The sequence below is a fragment of the Monodon monoceros genome, unplaced genomic scaffold, assembly GCF_005190385.1.
Source record: "Monodon monoceros isolate NGI ecotype Baffin Bay Population unplaced genomic scaffold, NGI_Narwhal_1 Super_Scaffold_14, whole genome shotgun sequence".
NCBI lineage: Eukaryota > Metazoa > Chordata > Mammalia > Artiodactyla > Monodontidae > Monodon > Monodon monoceros.
In genome coordinates this window covers 9045940-9066812 of record NW_021703770.1, presented here as the reverse complement: position 1 = coordinate 9066812, position 20873 = coordinate 9045940, and the positions used below count along the sequence as shown (strand labels likewise).

At 52.1% G+C, this 20873-nt stretch overlaps 1 protein-coding gene across 3 annotated transcripts in view; it reads right to left on the bottom strand.

Moving 5' to 3' along the window:
- ASAP1 (ArfGAP with SH3 domain, ankyrin repeat and PH domain 1) overlaps nucleotides 1-20873 on the bottom strand; it is a 318997-nt gene that overhangs the window by 3371 nt on the left and 294753 nt on the right. For 2 of the 3 annotated variants that reach the window (XR_003793517.1, XM_029222664.1), the window contains exons 24-28: nucleotides 19536-19706; nucleotides 11121-11190; nucleotides 8458-8516; nucleotides 3338-3792; nucleotides 1424-1546 (exon numbers count right to left, since the gene is read on the bottom strand). Coding sequence is in view for 2 of the 3 variants with exons in the window: in XM_029222664.1 (XP_029078497.1) it covers nucleotides 1424-1546; nucleotides 3338-3792; nucleotides 8458-8516; nucleotides 11121-11190; nucleotides 19536-19706 (878 nt within the window). In the remaining variant the exon portion in view is untranslated. The remainder of the gene's footprint in view (nucleotides 1-1423; nucleotides 1547-3337; nucleotides 3793-8457; nucleotides 8517-11120; nucleotides 11191-19535; nucleotides 19707-20873) is intronic. The other variant, XM_029222666.1, reaches the window with a different exon arrangement.

Sequence of the window (20873 nt, the reverse complement as noted above, 5' to 3'; positions counted from 1 at the left end):
CACGCACGCTGGCTTCACACGACAGTTACGGAGAGAGATCCAGGCCCGCTCTCATTTCCCTGCATGAAGCACCTGCCACACAGAGGGTGGCCGGCGCAGGAGCTGCGCGTCAGCCCAGGGCTGCTTCCTTCGTTTACCGGGACTGCGGCCTCGGGCGGTCACCCGGGCCACTGTCCACCAGCTTCCCTTCTGGAGAGTGGAGTGAGGCCTGGCCGACCCACCTCACAGGGTCTTAACTGGTGTCGTGCACGTGAGTTCTTAGACTCATGCCCCACTTTTCAGAGGAGGAAACAGGCTTACTGAAAGGACATGCTTTATCCAGGGCCTCAGAGCGAGTCACCTTGGGCCTTTAGGGTCCATCTCCTTGTCAAGAGTCTAAGCTACCAGACTCCCACGTCAGAGAGAGAGGGAGAGAGTCCAGGGTTCCTCAACCTCAGCACTCCCGACATTGGGGCCACATGGTTCTCTGGAGTGGGAGCTGTTCCAAACACTGCTGGATGCTTAGCAGAAGCCTTGGCTTCTGCCCCCCAGAAGCAGGAAGAACCCACCCTGCCCAGGTCCTGATAATCAAAATGTTTCCAGATGTTGTCACATGTGCCTGGAGGGCAAAACTACCCCTGGCTGAACCAGTGCTGCAGTCCAAGCAAAATCCCCACGGCTGTGGCCAAGAATCTGAAGTCGCTGTCTGGGCCCAAAGGAGGGGAAGCCAAAAGTACACGTGTGTGCACGCGTGCGTGTGTGTGTGTGTGTGTGGACGTGCACACGTTCCTGGGCATCAGCAGGCTCTGCTAGCTCAGCTGTGAACCACAGGTCCCTTTCTCAGCAGACAGAGCCGGGCCCCTCTGGGCAGGAGGGGCTCAGGCTGCCAAGGAAGAATTCCCACGCTGGGGTCAGGAAACGATCAACTAGGAAAGCACAGGAGGCTTCTGCCCGCTGCACCTCTGCCTGGCAGGGCCCACGGGAGGCTCCCTCTGGCCGCAACCTAGACAGCTGTGCACATGTCAGCCACCCCTGCAGCCACCGAGAACCGGGGCATCTTCAAGTGCCACGGCGGGAGGACAGGGATGCCTTTCCTTCCTGACACCTGGGCAGCAGGTTTTCACGTAAAAGGAGTTTCACATATTTTCATTCAATCTGCTAGAGTCACGTGAAGCAGGGATCATGCCCCACTTGACGGAAAGAGAACTGCAGGCGGGATGAAGGATGGAACTCGGGAAGAAGGACGCACGGTAGTGAAGGGCAGGGCCTGAGCAGAGCTTGGCTGGAAAACCAGAGAATATCTAGAGCTTACGGGTTGTGGTGGGATAAGGCTAAAGCATGTGTGAAGGTGAATTCTCCTGACCCGGTTTCAAAGCTCTGGCCGCTGGTGAAGAGGCGGGGCTGGCAGGCCCGGGGCGCCCTGGTCCTCACGACTGGTACATACCCACCACTCCTGGTCTTCCTCTCCGGTGACCACGATCACCTCGCCCTCCATGAAGGTCAGCTCGTCGTCATTGTCTGCCTGGCAATCATAGATGGTCTTCACTCGCCTCACCTTACTTTTCCCCTTCAAAAAGAAACGGGGTTTTAGCTCACAGGACAGACCGAAGGGAAAGAGACACACTGACCTTGGGCGATTGAGTTAACCTCCCTGAGCCTCAGTTTCTCCTCGGTGAAAGGGGGGAGGCTCGTGGGCAGGCGCCCCGAGCCTTGGGTGCCCTCCAGACACGACAGCCCCTCTGCCCCGAGCAGCAGGGCAGAGCCCGGTGTGAGCGAGCAGGCAGCCCCGATGACTTCCATCGGACGGCAAACATCACGGGCAGGGACCAAAATCCAGCTTCATCCAGAACTGCAAAGCGCTCTCCCCTTCCCCAACCCACGGCAGCTTGCAGAGATGACTGCAGAGTCTAAAAATGGTTTGGGGAAACATGCTGCAAAGCAGGACGTGCAGCTTCTGCACACGGAACGTGCGGCATAAACACATTTCTCAGCCCCTCGTGCAAAGCACTGAGTGAGCACACGCTGGTTAAACAGGGCAGGGCAGCCTGGGGCGGGGAGGACGCCAGGCAGTTCCCCAAAACGTTTTAGCTTTTGACCCATTTTGACTTGGGCTTTTATTTGTTGGATTTCTAGTTCTTTGCAAACAGGAAGATGGAAATAGGGAAATGACCTTCTAGAAGATGTTTCTGGTGCCCAGCTTATTAAACAATTAGGAAGAAAAAAAGCAAGCTGTGTCTCTAAAAGTTTCGGGTCAAGCGCTTTTCCTCTCTGTCTGCTGGTTTCTCCCTCGGTCAGTCACCCTGACGACCCGCTGGCTTCTGCAGCCCTCTCCCTGGGCTGTGCTGGAGCTGGTGGGGTCTGAGAAGCCGGCGGAGCTGTGGCCAGTAGAGATCTTAAGTCTTCTCAGCTCTGACTCTGTGAGCAAGCTGTGTGTGGCCACTTATGACGGGGAGGGTTACACGAGATGAACAGTAAAGCGTGCAGCAGCACAAACTGGAATTATGTTATGCGCACGTCAGGGCCATGCGTGGTGCTCGGGCATCTCGGGAGCCTGCCCTGGAGAACAGCAAGCACCCACTGCTGAACGTGTGTATGGTCTCCCACCCAGGGGAGGACGGATTTTACTCGTCTCACTTTTCCTTTAGTACCGAAGTGACACACTTTTATCGCAACGTTGTTTTTTTATAGTAAGATGTGAGTAGAGGCCTTTAGTCCCCCACTAACTGTGCTCCTTAACCGGGGTGCTCGTGACCCTGTGAGGGTGTGGCCATGGGCAGGACAGACAGCACACGTGCATCTTCCCAGAGCTCCGTTTTTCCAAAAAAACATTTTGGGGTGGGCAGCGGGGGTGAAAAGCATGTTTACATTAAAGTAAAATGGCTATATCATAGAGTAGAAAGCATTTCAGGACAATGGTGGAATGGGAGACTTCAAACCAAATTCTGTGTTGGTGCAAGTCTTTTGGGGCTCTGCGCCCAATTCCTCCAGGAAGATGCCGTGAGAAGCAGAGGAGCGAGGTGCTCAGAACCCTGAGAGGGAGACCGCTTTCCCGTGACCTTGGGAAAGGAAAGGTCTCCTCCTCAAGGATCTGAGGCAAGAGCGACCACTTGCTGAGTGTTACTGGGCACTGCTCATCTGTCACTGCATTTTATCACCCATGAACTCAGGCACTGTCCTAGCTCTAATCATGCACATATAAGGAAACCTAGGCTCAGGGCATGTAATTAAGTGGCCAAGCCCCTGTGGTCACAGGGAACGCAGGTCCTGAGGTCTGTCTGCGGGGTCCACAGCCCGGTCCCGACCCCCAGGCTCCACGCCCCCTTGATGCCCGAGCTGGGCCGGCCAGGTGCCCACCCACCGTGTTGATCTTCCTGGGCAGCGGCACGGGCGTCTCCGGCAGGGTGGGCGTGAGGTCGTTGGAGTCCTCGGACGCCTGCTTCGGGATATTCGGGGAGAGATCGGCCGGGTGTGACTTGGGGGCGAGCTCTGGGGGCGGCTGGGCCTTGGGAGAGGCGTCTGCCGCCTGGGGTTTCGCCAGCAAGTCTCCCAGCTGCGGCTTGGGCGGCAGGTCCTTCACCTGCGGCTTGGGAGGCAAGTCTGCGAGCTGCGGCTTGGGGGGCAGGTCTCCCGGCTTAGGTGGCAAGTCTCCGATTGGGGGTTTGGGAGCCAGTTCCGTGGGCTTCGGGGGCAGGTCTCCGGGTGGCGGCTTCTGCGGTAACTCTGCTAACTGTGATGACTTTTGGAAGAGTTCGGGCGGGACGTTGGCTTTGTCGAGGGAGAGATGATGGCTGGTCTCTGTTTTCCTTAGTGCCACTGCGGGAAACAACACACAGAGGGGGGTCACTGGACGGGGACGTGAGGGGATCAGCATTGCCTTCCTCCGTCACGGTCACAGGGAGGAGAACCAACCCTGAGGGAGTGCTCTGCATGCAGAGGCACGGATGGCCTGCTTTGAAGAAGGTGAAAGTCCGGAAGCCTGGGAGGCATCCACCTTACAATGGGTGATTTTATGCTTTAGTTTATGAACAGGACATCCAAAGTAATCCAGAATAATAATAAAAAAAACCCCACAACTATAAACATAATAGAGATTACAAAAAACTGAGAAGTATAGAGCTAAAGGAAAAGTTTTCCATAAGCCTCCTGACTAAATGTAGCCATTTAAAATACTTTGATGTAATTTCCTCCTGGACGTTTCTATGTATTCTTCATAGATAAAACATTTATCTGCTTTTAACTATATACTGTTTTAGCAAGAGTATTTTCTGTGTTAATAAAAATTCTTTATTAGTAGCATATACATAGCTAAAATATTTATGTATTTGGCTGCGCCGGGTCTTAGTTGCAGCATGCAGGATCTTTAGTCGTGGCATGGGGACTCTTGGTTGCGGCATGTGGGATCTAGTGCCCTGATCAGGGATGGAACCCGGGTCCCCTGCACTGGAAGTGCAGAGTCTTATCCACTGGACCACCAGGGAAGTCCAGTGAGCATTCTTAATGTTGCAGTCTATTCCGTTCTACAGCAGTATCATAATGTACAATATTATTAATTCCCCACGTTTTATATGATTCATGCACTATGTAAGAGGGAAAAGGTTCCTCCCTCACCACGCCCACGCACCCCACCCCCTGAGGTAACCTTTGTTCATTTGAGTGGTGCACACACATGGGTGTATGAATTATCTTTTAAAACCCATAAATGGCATTACAATACATACACTGTTTGCAACTTTGTTTTTTTCCCATTCAATATGTTTGGGAGAATTTCTAAGTCAGTTCCTCTTTCTTCTCTTTAATGGCTGCGCGGTACTCCATGGCTTGGAAATTCTGTCGTCTGTTGAAACCTTTGCACAGCTCTATCCAGTGGAACTTAGGACACTAAGGACACATCTTCAAATCAGGCTTCACCACTTACTTATGAGCTGTGTGACCGTGAGCAAATTACACGACCTCTCTGTGCCTCACCTTCCTCATCATGAGTTGACATACGTACAGAATTTGCCAACAGCACCTGGGAGGTTCTAGGTATATCAGAATATCATCATCACTGCTAGACAAGGTTCCTTGAGGCCAGGATTCACTGAGCACATAGTATGTGCTCAATGAGGACACAGCTGACTAAGGCACACTGAGTGAGTCAAACTAGCCAAATTTTATTCTAGAAAAATACAAAATTCAGAAAGATATTCTCAAAATTTTATGTTTTAAAAAAGAAAGACAAACCCCAGTATTGTAAACTGTCACAAGCTGTACTGCAGCCTGCCCAGCCATGTCCCTTCCTAAGGAAATCAAATTCAAGGACACCCTGCTTCCAGGCTGGCCCAAGAGATTCAGCCGATGTGGCTCCGCTCAGAAACTGACAGCAGGCCCGTCAGATTTCTCTCTTGGAAGTCAGATACTGTGGTAAACCAAAGTCTGAGGCACTGATGGGGGAGAAGCTGGGAGATTTCCTGAGGCAGTGGGGCTGGAAAGCCTAGCTCTGAGCCACACTTCTGGGGAAACAGAAACTGTGAGTAAGTGCCGGGCCATCCGAACATGCAACTCTGATTCTAGAAATCTGTCCTAAAAAGGGATCAAAGCCAGGCACTGACACGCCTGTGTTGAGCTGTTCAGCACGGCACTGTTTATAGGGAAAACACTGTGAACAGGGTGAATGTGGAATAGGACAGACTGCTTAATATGTCCTGGTATCAGACAACAGAGTACTATGCAGCCAGTAAGAGTGTAATTTATGTCATGGAAAGGGCTCTTGATTTATTATGCGACAAAAATCAGCTTACATAGCGACGTAAAAAAAAAGCATAGGAAAAAGACTGAAAGGATAGACCAGACTGTTTATCCTGGGTGGTGAGACTTCAGGTGGTTTGTATTTTCTTCTTTATGCTTATCTGTATTTTTAAAATCTTCTAGGATGAATATATATTACTTTTATAATACAAATAAATAAGAAGGAGACAGTTTCTCCTCCAGGGAAGCCTGCCCAATCTCTGGCTATTTTATTTCCAAGCTGAGTTGGGTTTTCCCCTCTCTAATTAAAAGTCCTTTCTGAACTGCATTCTTAACTCTGATGGACAGACAAGCAAATATGGTTCGTTCCTGAGAACGGACTCAAAGGACGTAACAGGAGGAGGAGAAGGAGGCGGAGGAAAGAGCCTGCACACTCCCAAGCCCACATTCCCAACAGAGGGAGTGCCGGGCAGAGGATGGCGCCCACCCAGTGGAAGAGCGCAAGCCTAACGATGTTCACGAAGAGCTCACAGACACCTGAAAAAATACGTACGTCGAAATGCTAAGTGGAAAAACCCAAGATGCAAAACTGTAGTTTCATTATGATGACAACTGTGGAAGAATGTAAGGGACCAGGTAGCTGTATCACAGTGCAGAACTATGGTGACTCTGTTCAGGTTGAAAGATCCCCTAAGGTTTCTATACTATTGCCTTTTTTTTTTATTTTATTTTATTTATTTATTTATTTTTGGCTGTGTTGGGTCTTCGTTTCTGTGCGAGGGCTTTCTCTAGTCGCGGCAAGCGGGGGCCACTCTTCATCGCGGTGTGCGGGCCTCTCACTATCGCGGCCTCTCTTGTTGCGGAGCACAGGCTCCAGACCCGCAGACTCAGTAGTCATGGCTCACGGGCCTAGTTGCTCCGCGGCATGTGGGAATCTTCCCAGACCAGGGCTCGAACCCATGTCCCCTGCATTAGCAGGCGGATTCTCAACCACTGTACCACCAGGGAAGCCCTTATACTGTTGCCTTTGAAAACTCCTTAAACAAATGGCTCTGTGCAGCAGTCTGTCCCCAGTTGAGAAGGCTTTAATTAAGCCTTTTAAAAGGTGCCCGGAGGAGTTTAAAAATGGGTGATGTTTGGGAGGGAAAAAGAGTGAGATGTGGCCAGGACGGTCCATACGGAAGTGCCAGCTGGTGGCAGGTGCTTGGGGGGAGCGGGGCAGGCAGTAGAAGGAGCTGCAGCCCCGCGCCTCTCGACATCCCAGGCGCCCTCTGTCTCCAGCTCAGGAGGCTCAGAAACACATCCGGGGACTCTACCTTTTTTGGGGGTGAGAGAGGGAACCACTGGACGGATGGGACAGAGTGACTGATTTAACATGGATCACCCTGGCTCTTCTGTTGAGGAAAGACTGCAGGGCCAGGGCAGAGGCAGGTAGACCAGGTGGGAGGCTGCAAGAGTCCAGACAAGAGATGATGGTCCCGTGGACCACGGTGAGAGTGGGGGACATGGGAAGAAGTGCTTGGATGTTAAGACACATCGAAGGGAGAACCAACAGTACGTGTGGAAACACTGGATGTGGGGCGTGGCAGGATGGAAGGAGTTGAGCTTCCTTCTTAGGTTTTAAGGCCCAAACACCTGGACCTGGACAATATCGCCTGTAACAGATAGGGACACTGTGGGAAAAACAAGTCTAGGGGGGTGGGGTCAGAAGCGTATTCAAAATCTTAAGCTGAGCAGCCTGTTAGACATGTGATAGAGCAGAGATGTTACAGAGCCTGGTGTGTGTGAGTTTAGATTATAGAGGGATTCTTGGGCTGGGTGGATAATGTGGAGGTGCCAGGGTGGGTTCCCCAGGGAATGAGGGCATATTCACAAGAGAAGTGACCATGGCCGAGCCAACCTCTGGAGGCTGAGGACACGAGGAGGGCCCAGCACAGGAGGGGAGCAGGGACTGTCAGTGCCCTAAGAACAGGACGGTGTCCATAGGCCAAGTGCAGAGAGAGTAACCAGCTGGGCCAAAGGCTGCAGGTGGGCTGAGCTTGACCACCCGCCGACGGCCTTGTGGAGTGGTCTTAACAGAGGATACATGAATGGATCTTGGCTTTGAGTATCAGCATCTGGAACTTCACTCAAAGAGAGACAATCAGATGGCACGCCCCTCTCAATCGAAGAACGCACCACAACCCAGGAAGGAGCTGTGCAAAGCCTGAACTTGTATCTGATCGGGTCTCTTGATCCAACTTTCAATTGCTAGGAAACAGAGGAACATGTTAAATAACCACATGGGGATGCCAGTCAGCAAAATCCAGCCTTTCTGAAGCATCATCTCATCTCGTCCTTACAAAACCTGGTGAAGCAGGTGTCCTGGCCCTACTGACAGGTGAGGAATCTGAGGCTTAGTGAAGCTTTGGAGTCCCCTGCCCAGGCCACACAGCTAGTAAGTGGCAGAGCTAGTACTGGCTCCTAGGTCTCTCTGATCATGTTTGCAAGAAAAGAAATGGCACCTGGGGATACTAATGATGTGTCTTCTGAAAAAGCATATGGTGTTTTTAAGGAAGAGTCCGGTGTCCTACTAATCTCAAAATTTGAACCTATAAATATTTTTCTTCATTAAACAAATATTAAATACACATCTACTACATACCAGCTACTGCTCTAGGCATCTGAGATAGAGCAGGAAACAAAAGAGACAGATGCCCCTGTCCCCTTGACACTCTAATTACATGCAAATATGAAAAAGATAAATCTTACCTTTCTGAGGTAGTTTAGGAAGAACTCTTGGGCCAAGGGCAGTCTTTGCAGAACCGGTGCTAATTAATAAATAAGAATCAGTTAGGATCTCAAAGTGCTATAAAATCAACAGCAATATGTATTACTCAAGGAAGTCATAGGAGTTTACAGAATTATCTAAAAAGTCTTTCATAATTTCTCTAACAAAAGATTATCGTCTACTTTCCCTAATTCAAAGTTTGCCTGGATTTCCCTGAGGATTATCTTCTTATTCCCAAGTCTGCAAAGTGGAGTCAACAGGGAAATTCATGAAACAACTAACCTCTGAACGACAGAGCCTAATTCCTCCTTTTCTCGAAAGCTTTCCCCAGGTAACAGCGTTTATGAAAGCGCCTGGCACACTGCAGGTGGTGCCCCCAGTGCACTGCACAGAAGTAACTCAACTCATGGGACCCCAAAACGTAACTCTTGTCACCTCCGTATTCACAAGAGGAAACCGGAGCCTGTGCAGCTTCAGTGACCGGCAGAAGGTCCCGAGGCCGGTCAGTGGTGGAGCTGGATATTCAGACCCAGCTGTTTGACTCCACAGCCCTTATGTTGTCTCTCTCTGCACCAGAGCAAACAGCTTGGGTCTCAGGCCTCCAGACTTTCCCTGAGCTTTTCCTCCTTTTGGGCGACTTGTAAACGAGCAGAGGAAGAAAGCCCGGGGAAGCAGCCCCTGGCACAGAAGCCGCCCTGTGTTGTCTGACATCACGTGACTCCTCACGCCCCTGCCACCACCGAAATGCCAGCGCTGCAGGTGGCATCTCTCAGTTGGAACGCACTCTGTTCCTTTTACAAGAGGCTCTATCTATTCCCAGAGGACACCGGGAGCACTGCAGACCCAAACAGCAATAGCATCCAAGTGCCGGACTTGTATCTGCCAAGATCCCCTTTTATTACCTTGTTTATCCTTTTCTGTCCTCTGGTGGCCTAAGAACTGGCTTTCCCCCCTTCTTTCTAGCCTAACTGCATTTAAAAGGACAGGAAAAGGCAAACCAACCAAAAAGAAAACAAAAGTCTGATAAGAAAGATGAAACGCAAGCATCTTCCATCCTGGCCGACAAATCACCCTTGATCTTAACTGCTCTTTCCTCGGCTCCTTTGAAATCCTAAGGTTTCTGGGTTACTGGAGGATCAGGCTGTTGAGATGAAACGACACTGGAAAGAGTAAACACGCGAGGGCTTTGCTCTGAACATTGCTGGAGTGTGTTTCGGCCTCAGCATCTTCGCAGGGATGCACACCTACCCATCATGGATGTAAGTTCAATGGTTTCCTGACCAGCGTACTGAGGCCAAGCCAGAGGCTCGGAAATGCCTCACATGGGAAACCTGGGGTCAACACTGCATGTGCGTGGACTCAGGCTTCTTCCTATGCTGCTGGTGGGGCCATGTGCATGTGTGTGTGTACACGTGTATATGTGTGTACACGTATATGTGTGTGTGTACATGTGGGGGGCTTGATTCCATGTAAAAAACATTTTGTGGGCACTTTCTCTGCATCAGACTCTCCTTCCTCTGGAAGGAGACCAACTGTCCTGCGGTTTAGAGCCCCCCCAGGGCAAGGTGGGGAAGGGCTGAGTGGAGTGGCAGGCACGGCGAGAGGAAGGGGAGGCTGTGGAACGTGGCGTCTGAGAACCCCCGGGGTGAGTCCAGCTCTGCATCTGCTACCACTTAAACTCCTGGGGTCCGTGTCCTCATATAATACTGAGGGCAGCAGTGACCAGGCTGCCTCACAGGGTTATAAAGACTAAACGAGATAGTGGCATTAAAAGAAATGAGGACGTTTTTTAGCTTTGACAAGCTCTGGGAAGCGGCTCCTTGTGTCCCTATCTGGGTCACACTTCTTGAGAAAACCCTCTGCGCTGGGACTGGGTAGATGCTGCCCACAGAAGACCTTCCAAAGTATCTCATTTCAGTGGAGGAGGGGAGAAAGGGACACCACACCCCCCTTTTAGCCTAGCTTAAAAAAGTCTTACAGGGCTTCCCTGGTGGCACAGTGGTTGAGAGTCCACCTGCCGACGCAGGGGACACAGATTCGTGCCCCGGTCCGGGAAGATCCCATGTGCCGCGGAGCGGCTGGGCCCGTGAGCCATGGCTGCTGAGCCTGTGTGTCCGGAGCCCTGTGCTCCGCAACGGGAGAGGCCACAGTAGTGAGAGGCCCGCGTACCGCAAAAAAAAAAAAAAAAAAGGCTTACAGACAGGGAATTTGGAAAGAGTCATATTTTTATGTTTGAAAATCTCTAGACTATTGGATTTCCCTGAGATTCATCTTTTTATTCCCAAGTCTGTAAAATGGAGTCAAGAGAGAAGGTAACAAAACAAAATGACTAAACTAAAAAACTGAAAATAAGAACTCATTCTGGCAGACTCTGCGATCCTTGGGGAGGTGGGGTCCATTCACGCCAGGAACCTGGATGTGGAGAGCACTGCTCCCCTAAAACAAGGTCTGCAGACCCTGCCCGGCCTCGAGAACTGTCTGCCAAGGGGCTTTTGCAAACCGAGGGGAAGCACTCAGGTTCTCAGCATGATCAGTGCCAGCTGGCAGGCCACACCTTGAGCAGATGGCCCCTAAAACCCAATTCTGTAACTCTGCCCACGGCGACGGTGAGCCTGCCAAGCGAGCACGTGCGCAGATGGCTTACCTCGACTGCTGGGACAGGCCCTCGAACTTGTTAGCGGTCTTACTCGATGATGACGGACCCACATCGTTACCTAGGGGGAAGATCAAATGTGAAAAGCCACGTTTTCCAACAGGAAATGGAATGTGGGGACATAGGAATAGGCAGGCAGGCCACCCTCAGGGTCCAGAAAGGAAGTCAAAAGCCTCAAGCTAGAACAGTACACATTTCTGACATTACAACGAACCGGTTTGGGTCTTGACAATGTTTTTGTTCCTATTAAATATTTTAAAAAGATGACTGATCTGCTCCCTGGCAAGGCCTCCAAGGTCACAGGACCTGGGGGATGTCCCGTAGGTTCAGGATCTTGTCCTTAGCTTGGTGGCAGGGGAAGCAGAGTAAGGCTTCAAGTTCACCACAGATTCTCAAGTTCACCACAGATTCCCACACCAGGGGACCACCACTGGGGACCACTGGTGAGTGTGTGTGTGTGTGTGTGTGTGTGTGTGTGTGTATACACACCATTATTCAGCAGGGTGGTGGTGACTGGCCATCTGCTGGGCAAGGCCCTCAGTCACTTATTTACCAATCATTCGTTCAAACATGAGAATGTTTATTAAGCATCTACTATGTGCAAGACATGAACATGGAGCAGGAGGCACCAAGGCAAGTTAAACCTCACCAGAGTATGTCATCCCTCCTGTGAGGGGCACAGGCACGACCGACGCTGACAGGGTTGGGTGCTGTGAAACAAGGAGAAGGAAATAGCACCTAAAGTGAACTGGTCATGGGCTTCCCTGGTGGCGCAGTGGTTAAGAAACCGCCTGCCAATCCAGGGGACACAAGTTCGAGCCCTGGTCCTGGAAGATCCCACATGCCGCGGAGCAACGAAGCCCATGTGCCACAACTACTGAGCCTGTGCTCTAGAGCCCGCGAGCCACAGCTACTGAGCCCGCACACCTAGAGCCCGTGGCTCCACAACTACTGAGCCTGCACTCTAGAGCTTGCGTGCCACAACTACTGAGCTCACGTGTCACAACTACTGAAGCCCACACGCCTAGAGCTCGTGCTCTGCAACAAGAGAAGCCACTGCAATGAGAAGCACGCACACCGCAAGGAAGAGTAGCCCCTGCTCGCTGCTGCTAGAGAAAGCCCGCGCACAGCAACAGAGACCTGACACAGCCAAAAATAAATGAATAAAGTAGATAAATTTATTTTAATAAATAAATAAAGTGAAGTGGTCAGAGGAGCAGGGAAAGTCCTCTCTGGGGGACACGGACCCTGAACAGTGAAACACCTTCAACAGGGGAGCAGCAAGACCAAATCCACGGGCTTGTCGAGGAGAGACAGAGAGACTGGCCAGAATCAAAGTGGCCTCTTCTGTGGCCCGTTCCGTGCTGGGGGGAGCCCAAGCGCCAGGCGCCCAGGAGGGACCCCAGGAGCCCACTGGGCTTGGCTATCTCTGGGGTGATGCCCCCTCTCCTCGCCTGCTCGCCCTTCCAGCGACCGCTCTGGACACTCCACGTGCTCCTGTTTCTGCAGAGCCCCCTCCCCTGCCTGGACGCCCGCAACGCCTCCCGGGTGGCGCTGACGGGCTGGCTGAAGGGGGGAGTGAAGGGGGCAGGCCGAGCAAGCACCCGGACTAACGCTCACTGTGCAGAGGCGCCCACGCTCTCCCTCGTCACAGCAGGGGGAGCTGGCCCCATCCTCATTTTAAAGATGAGGAGACAGGGTTAAGTGACCCAACGGCCACAGGTCACACGGTCGCACGATGTACCTAGTGGTCCTGTACACAGATGCACGCACTTCTCATTACCCATCGTGACGCGCCAATAGCAATATTGGTAATAGCAACTACTGTGTATTGAGCACTTACTCTGAGTGAGGTACTCTGCTAGGTACCCCCTAGTCGTTACGTCTGTGAGATATAAAATGGAAGGCACTTACACTGTGTAAAAAGAAACAAAGAAGTAAAGCAAAGGTCAAGGTCAAGCAGCTGGTAAGGGCCAGGGCTGGGACATAAAGCCAGGCAGTGCCCCTCCAGGGCCTGCGTTCAACCACCACACTCGCCCCTCCAATCCCAGTCCCACTAACCTACAGGACAGGGTGCAGCTGGCAGAGCGCTAAGGTGGGCGCTCCCGGACAGGACTTCAACTTCAGGACATACATACAAGAAGAAACAAGCTCAACTGGTGCTACCAGGGCCAAAGACTTTCAAATACAGTTTTATTTTAATAAGACACCCCTCCTAACTATCTGTATATTTCCACGAGTCTGTAACTTAACAATGAAGGACTTCTTTGGCAGCCTCTCATGACATCCTTCGAGCTGAGACTTCCTTTAAGGCAGGCATTGCTTTTCAGCACGGTATGGGAATAAGCTGTTGCATCTGCTAATTTCTGTTCCAGGTAGAAGACACCCCAAACCAGTGATTCTTCACCCTATTAGGCGTGAGACTGTGAGACCATAAAGGCTGTAAGAGCCCCCGGCTCTGCCTGGGGCCGCCCACTCTGTCACACAGACAAGCCATCACGTCAGGGGCTGTGGTCCGACAGCCACAGCTCATATGTCCAGTGTCCTCACTTAACCCTCCCCTCTGGCCACGCTCCAAAGACACTGTGTGTTTTTATGCCTCTGTAAATTTGCCCCCTCTGTTCCTTCTCCCTGCAACACCTATCCCCTCCCACTTGGGGTAAATTCCTTTGTAACCTTCAAAGGGTCTCTCCAAAGTCAATTTCTGAGAGTTCTTCCCAAGCCGGACTCGGTCTCTCCACATCCCCGGTAAGCCTACAACTATTCACCACAGAGGATGATCAGGGGCAGATTTTGGAGCCAGACAAGCCTGGTTTTGAATTCCAGCTGTACCACCGACCAGTGGGTGTGAGTTCTGATGACACTGCTTTTTCTACTGAGCCTCAGTTCCCTCCTCTTCTTCTTCTTTTTTTTTTTTTGCGGTATGCAGGCCTCTCACTGTTGTGGCCTCTCCCGTTGCGGAGCACAGGCTCCGGACGCGCAGGCCCAGCGGCCATGGCTCACAGGCCCAGCCGCTCCGCGGCATGTGGGATCTTCCCGGACCGGGGCACGAACCCGTGTCCCCTACATCGGCAGGCGGACTCTCAACCACTGCGCCACCAGGGAAGCCCCCTCATCTTTAAAATAGGAATAACAGTACCTGCTTCACTAGATGGGCACGAGCATCATGAGAGAGAAACCACAGGGTGTAGTTCATGGTGCTGGACCACAGAGGGCATGACACAAACGGAGATCACTGTTCTGAGCTCTCTGATGAGATGTAACAAAAATGCAGGTGATTTATTTCCTCAACGAGCGAGCATTTCACAGACAGGGGCTCTACCTTGTCCGTCCCTGCAGCCCCACTGGAGCCCAATGTCCGCACAGAGCAGTCACTGGGCACTGCTGAATGAAGACAAGGCCCACAGAGCGGACTCCTCCACTCCCCCCTGCACAGCCTGGTTTCTTGCGCACCTGGGTGGGGAGGCAGCTGTGGTCTGGCGGACAGGAGCCCTGCTGTGCCTGGGCAGAGAAGCGTGGCTTTGAAAAAGTTCCAAAAATAGGACAGCACTAGAAGGAGGCGCACAAGCATGGAAACAGCTCAATCCTTTTTCCTCTCTCGGTGCAACCTGGGAAATGACTGGTACACACATAGCTGTGTGAGGAGAGGGCTGGAGACGGACGGTGGGCAGACAGTTTAAAAAGCTGTGGCCAAGGGCTTCCCTGGTGGCGCAGTGGTTGAGAGTCCACCTGCCGATGCAGGGGACGTGGGTTCGTGCCCCAGTCCGGGAGGATCCCACATGCCGCGGAGCAGCTGGGCCCGTGAGCCATGGCCGCTGAGCCTGCGTGTCCAGAGCCTGTGCTCCGCAACGGGAGAGGCCACAGTGGTGAGAGGCCCGCGTACCGCAAAAAAAAAAAAAAGCTGTGGCCAAGACTCCAGGTCACTTACTGTAGCTCAGAAGCTGTGGGCCAGGAGTGTGGAACGAGAGGAGGGCACTGCCCAGCAGTGCCCGGCACACAGGCTCTAGGAGTCTTCTGGAAGAGTGGGTAATTATATGAACCTCGGAGTCAGAAATAGGTTCAAATCCAGGCCTTGAAGTTATCGGACAAGTCACCTGACCTCTGTGATTCAATTTCCTCATCAGTAAACCAGGGACCATGACAGTCCCTATCTCACAGGACAGTTGTGATGGCTTAATACAGTAACGAATGAACAAGTGCACAGCAGCTGGTACATGGTGAATAATCTATATATGGTGGCAGCCATTGTTATTTCTAGAACTCCACGTAAAATGGGGTCGGAGTGGTGGGGGGAGGCGACTTGAGAATATATTGGGAAATCCAAGAAAAAGAAAGAATCAGGAAGTTTCTACCCAAAGGCTCTTTTACAAGCCAATACTACTTCTAATAAGTAGACGTGGGGGACTTGGATCAAACATTTCAAATACTGACCCATTTTACCTGGAAGTTCTGGCCTTGAAATATGAGAAGGGAATCATCTTGTGGTATAGTTTTTCGTCCATCGTCTACTCTCCATTAAAAAAAAGAGAAGCGTATAGAACTTAAGTCCCAGTGGCCAAAGATAAGGAATGCAAGTGATTCTCAGAGGTCTCTTAGCCAGGTATTGGTGGAACACGGATCAGAACTCAGGCTTCCGGAAAGTTTGCTCGGTGCACTATATGGTTTCCCAGGATGCACCCCGTAAACACTTCTCTGAATACATGACAAAGGATGGAGGTCCCAGGGAAAGCTGATCTCACGTAGTCATTACAAGAATCTCAAGTGTGAGAAAAGGCTTAATCTTATGGCCACCATGAACTAGATAACTGGCTGCATTGTTTTCTTTGCTCTCACCTCTAAGAACCTCAGTGTCAAACCCGTGGTCTATTTCCAGCTGCTGTATGTGACCTTGTGTTATGCATTTTGTGACGACATAACCCTCCTGGACTTCATCTTACTTTGCTCCCTTTATTCTCCCTTTGTCCTCATTTCCTTATTAATTTAATTTGAATTGTGTTAAAATGTGTTGGTCTGTTAGAAAGCAAGTAATAAACAACTTATTTTATCTCCAAAGGTGAGGTTTAACGACATGCCACTTCAAAAATCAACAGTCCCCGCACCTAGTTGCTTCTGCCACCGGCCTAGCTGTTTTCTGATCGAAAGCCTGCCTCTGCCGTCTCCCTAGACAGATGGCCGAACCCACCACCATAGCGGGGCTGCAGTATGTGATGCCCGGGCTATCCTGGGCACCGTGGATGCTGTGGTCCTGGCAGGGAGGAAGCCCGGGGTGGCCTCCCCACACACCAGGGCTCCGTGCTGCAGAGACGAGGTGGCACAGCCAGGCAGGGGGTGCCTACCTGCCAGGCTACCTTCCCCCGTCTCCATTCACAGGCAAAGAAACAACTGCCGAGACAGGGGAACAGCCAAGGGGATCACTGAGCCGTCAGTGCAGAGCTCAGCAGAGCAAGGAGAGCGTGAGGGCCATGGGGTCTCCCAGCCACACGGGCTCCCCACTCACCAGCTGTGAGAACTTGGGCATGGAACTGAACCTTTTGTGAATCTCAGTGTCCTTAAAATCAAGCCCCTTGCATTTCCTACTCTGTGGAACTGGCCTGAAGAATTCAATGAGTGCTATTAACTAGCCCCAGTTTACAGCCAGAGAGACTGAGGTATGGAACGATTCAAAGGTAACTGCTGAAAGCCACAGGGCTACCAGGTGGTGGAGGTGGATTAGAATCCAGGCAGTAGGACACAGGTCCACATCGGAGCTCCACTGAGACAGAGACAGCTCGTGCCCTCGTAAGGAGCTCATACTGCACTGGGAAAGACAGAAAGGCAACCAGAACCACTGTGTGATAATCCCTATGCCAGAAGGAGCAGAGAGTGGGCATGGGGGTGCTGGCTGGGCCGGGGAGGGTCTCTGAAGCAGGTCCCTGGACAGTAGATCTGGAAGGATGACTAAGCGTGAACACAAGTGGACAGACTGCTCGAGGCTGAGGGCACACTATGAGCAAAGGCTTGGCTCTCAGGGGAGAGGATGGAGTTGGGAGCCTACCAGCTCAACACGGCAGGCACGTCCCAGGGCAGGGGGTGGGCAGGTAAGGCCAGGGCGAGCTCAGGGCTGTGCTACTCCACCTCCGCATGCCTGCCCCCCACACCCCGGTCCAGATCTCAGACAGCCCAAAGGCCCTCACCTCAGGGGCTGTGGGGAGACGGCAGGTTTAGGGGAGCACTGGAATGATGGGTGCCTAGAGGGAAACCGCAGGTACCATAAATGCTGCCTAGGAATCTGGTACCCCGTGTGCCTTATTAATTAAGTCTGACCCCTGCTTCGGCTTCTGGATCACAACGTCAGTGGGAGACAGGTAGGGATAAAACCCGCGGTGGTCATACAACACAAAGCATGAAGACCCGGATCTGAGCCACTTTAACCTGCCTGGTGAGAGGCTTGTTGCCGTCCCGCGTCTGCAGATGCCTTTAAGAACATCTCCCCTGTGTGCTCACACATCGACTCAGAAAGAACGGCCCTGACGGCCACAGAATTACCACCTGGGGTTGTCTGTGACGTGTACAGTGGTCACTTCTGCGTGGAGAGATTTTGATTTTTGTCCCTTGAGGCTGGGGGTAGGTGGCAGCCAACTGCTCAGGGCCCACAGCTTCCAAAGCTTGAAGGCTCCCGCTCACCGTCCGGGGCACCAACTCACGCTCATCAAGGGGTAACCTTGTTTCTTGGTGAAAAATGCCCCTTGTCCACAACGAAACCCACCCAAAGCCAAACCAAAGCAAATGAACACCCGCTTTTTTCCTAGTCCTGCTGCTTAGTCTAAGAAAGGGATGATTCTTAAGCCGGGAAACAGAAATTTAGTAAATTTAACTGCAAACTGATGGAGTCTGTGAGGCACAATGAACTTTATGCAGAAATAAAACCCGAGTAAACAACAGGATCAAAATCTAGTGAAATTCGAAAAGGTCAGTCTATGATTTGTGGTATGAACACCTGCAGGAAACTGGTGACCTTCAGTGGAGCGTTATTTGGGGCAAATAATTCTTCCTCTTGGAAGAATCCTTTTGGAAGAATCCTGGGGACTCCTGAAGTCCCTGGGGTGGGGCCTCGGGCAGTGTCAGGGACCTGCATGGTGCTGACGTGCGCCTGGGCGCACCCTCCCCGCAGCCGGTCTCACCGGGAACAGATTTGTCAACACCCGCTGCAAATTTCCCCTCCCCGCGAAGCCTGCCGACGCAGCTGGACACCCTGCTTCAGCATTTCCACAGTATTTGGTGAAGAACGCACGGCACTCGTGTCCCTCCTGGACCACGAGCTCCTCGAGCACAAGGGTGGAGAAGCCCAAACCCCAGGCACCAGGCCAGTGGAGTGAACGGCTAAGCACAGACAGTCCACACGCACTGTGGCATCTGGGTCACATGACACACAGGCGTGGCCGTCTGCAAATGGGCAGCATGGCTTTTCCCAGAAGCTCCCCAAATCCAGAACACCTATTAGGGGCTTTCTGACGAGGCCTTTAAAAGCATTCAGCTGAGCTCCCTATCAGTTACAAACAAACAAAACAGCCATGACACGATTCACTGGCAAGGGGAGGTGAGCCATGCAAACCAGCAGGGCCAGGACCCCGTGGGCGCCGGGAGACACCGGGCTCTTGAGCGAACCTGGTGGCAGGCTGGTGAGCTACAAAGGGAGATAAAGACGGAAACCGTGTTCCTTGTGGATAGAAATTTGTTATCAGCCACCAGTGTCACTGAAATGGTAAACTACTAACTGATCTGCGCAGGTCTGTTTATTCTCAATCGATTATGAGGTACCTACTGCATCCTGGGCTCGACTCTAGGCTCTGTGAACACAGAAAAGACTAGACAAGGGCCCTGCTCTCACGGAGCTAGGTTCCAGAGACCGAAAAACCAAACACAAATAAAACACCTGTCAGCGGTGATCTGGGGTCCTGAGGGAAACACTGGGGAGGGGGCTCCCTCAGAGAGGATGGCCCAGGAGACAGACATGCAGGCAGAGGAGGACGGGAGGGAGCGAGGCTTTCAAGCCCATGACAGAGCTGCAGGGAGGGGGCGGCCCCAGGAAGGAAAGAGCCCGGTGGAGCCAGAGGTGAAAGCAGGCCAGCAAGGCTGAGCGGGGGACAGGAGCTGGGAGGGACCAGCCTGACCACCTGGGCCCTGGTGGGTGTCTGGTGCCCAAAAAGTGCTCAGCAGCTTATCACTAGTACACTTTTTAAGTGGTGGTGGTATTTTCCCCCATGTTTCTTTGGCCATAAGAGGCTGTGCAATCATATGTATCCAGGCCCTCACCCAGCGTGGGTGCGGTCTGGTCCATCTGCTGGGTGTGCTGAGCGCCCACTGCCCCCCGAGCCCCGTGCTCTGCCTGGCTCAGGCAGTGAGGGCCCTGACTGGAGGACAACTTACCCCAAGGAACTGCGCCTTTGTTTGGGGGCCCGTGAGGTAGTGGGCTGGGAGGGTCGGATAGGGTTCTCTTGTGTCCGGGCGGTGGGGGAGGAGGCCTCTTCTTGGACAGAGTGGAGCTGCCACTAGAGGTCTGGGTGCTTAGAGGGAGTGCTGAAGGTGGGCCAGTTGGACCTGGAAAGGAATCGAATGGTGCAGGAAGGTTAATCCCGGTCTCGCAGATGGAACAGCCTGTGTGCAGTCACTCCCATGCATCAAATGGAGTGTGACACACAGAGACCGAAGCACGAGGCTGGGGATGGCCAAGTCCATCGACCCGGTAATCCCCAAAAGAGGGCTTTTAAAAATTGCTGGTAAGAAAAATTAAAAAGGAGAGTGTGTGCTTTTAAGGAACAAAACGTCAGCCAACATGGAACACTACTGGGTTCAGATCATCCTTTGGGTACAACGGGAGAAATAAAACACACACATTTTAAACCAGTAACTCACTGGAACCACGGCAAAACCTACAGAGGAAGAAGGCACACAGCACTGCCAGCAAAGTCAATGGAGAAAGAGCAAAATACTGACTAAGGGCTTCCCTGGTGGCGCAGTGGTTGAGAGTCCGCCTGCCGATGCAGGGGACGTGGGTTCGTGCCCCGGTCCGGGAAGATCCCACATGCCGCGGAGCAGCTGGGCCCGTGAGCCGTGGCCGCTGAGCCTGTGCGTCCGGAGGCTGTGCTCCGCAACGGGAGAGGCCACAACAGTGAGAGGCCCGCGTACCCAAAAAAAAAAAACAACAAAAAAAAACCCAACAAAACCGACTAAACCTCCAAAGGGCCTCACGTGGAAACATGAACACTGGATTCATAGAATAGGGTTTCTCTCTTCACTGCAATTTTTTTTTCAGTCAGCAAACGTTGCCTGAAATTTTTTTTTAAATGACTTTTATAAATAATGAAGGTTCTAGTGGAAAGGGTTACTTGGAAAGAAGGGAAATCCAAAAACCCTTTTTTCCTCCAATTCTGAACTGTTCTAGAAATCATAAACCGCCTATTATATTGGAAGCTTGAACAAGTTACATAAGCTTCACTGATTTCTATAGGTTAAAAAAAAATTTTTTTTTAAATTTTTGCCTGTGTTGGGTCTTTGTTGCTGCGCGTGGGCTTTCTCTAGTTGCAGCGAGCGGGGGCTACTCTTCGTTGCGCTGCGCGGGCTTCTCACTGCAGTGGCTTCTCTTGCTGCGGAGCACGGGCTCTAGGTGCGCGGGCTTCAGTAGCTGTGGCACGCGGGCTCAGCAGTTGTGGCGCACGGGCTTAGTTGCTCCGCGGCATGTGGGATCTTCCCGGACCAGGGCTCAAA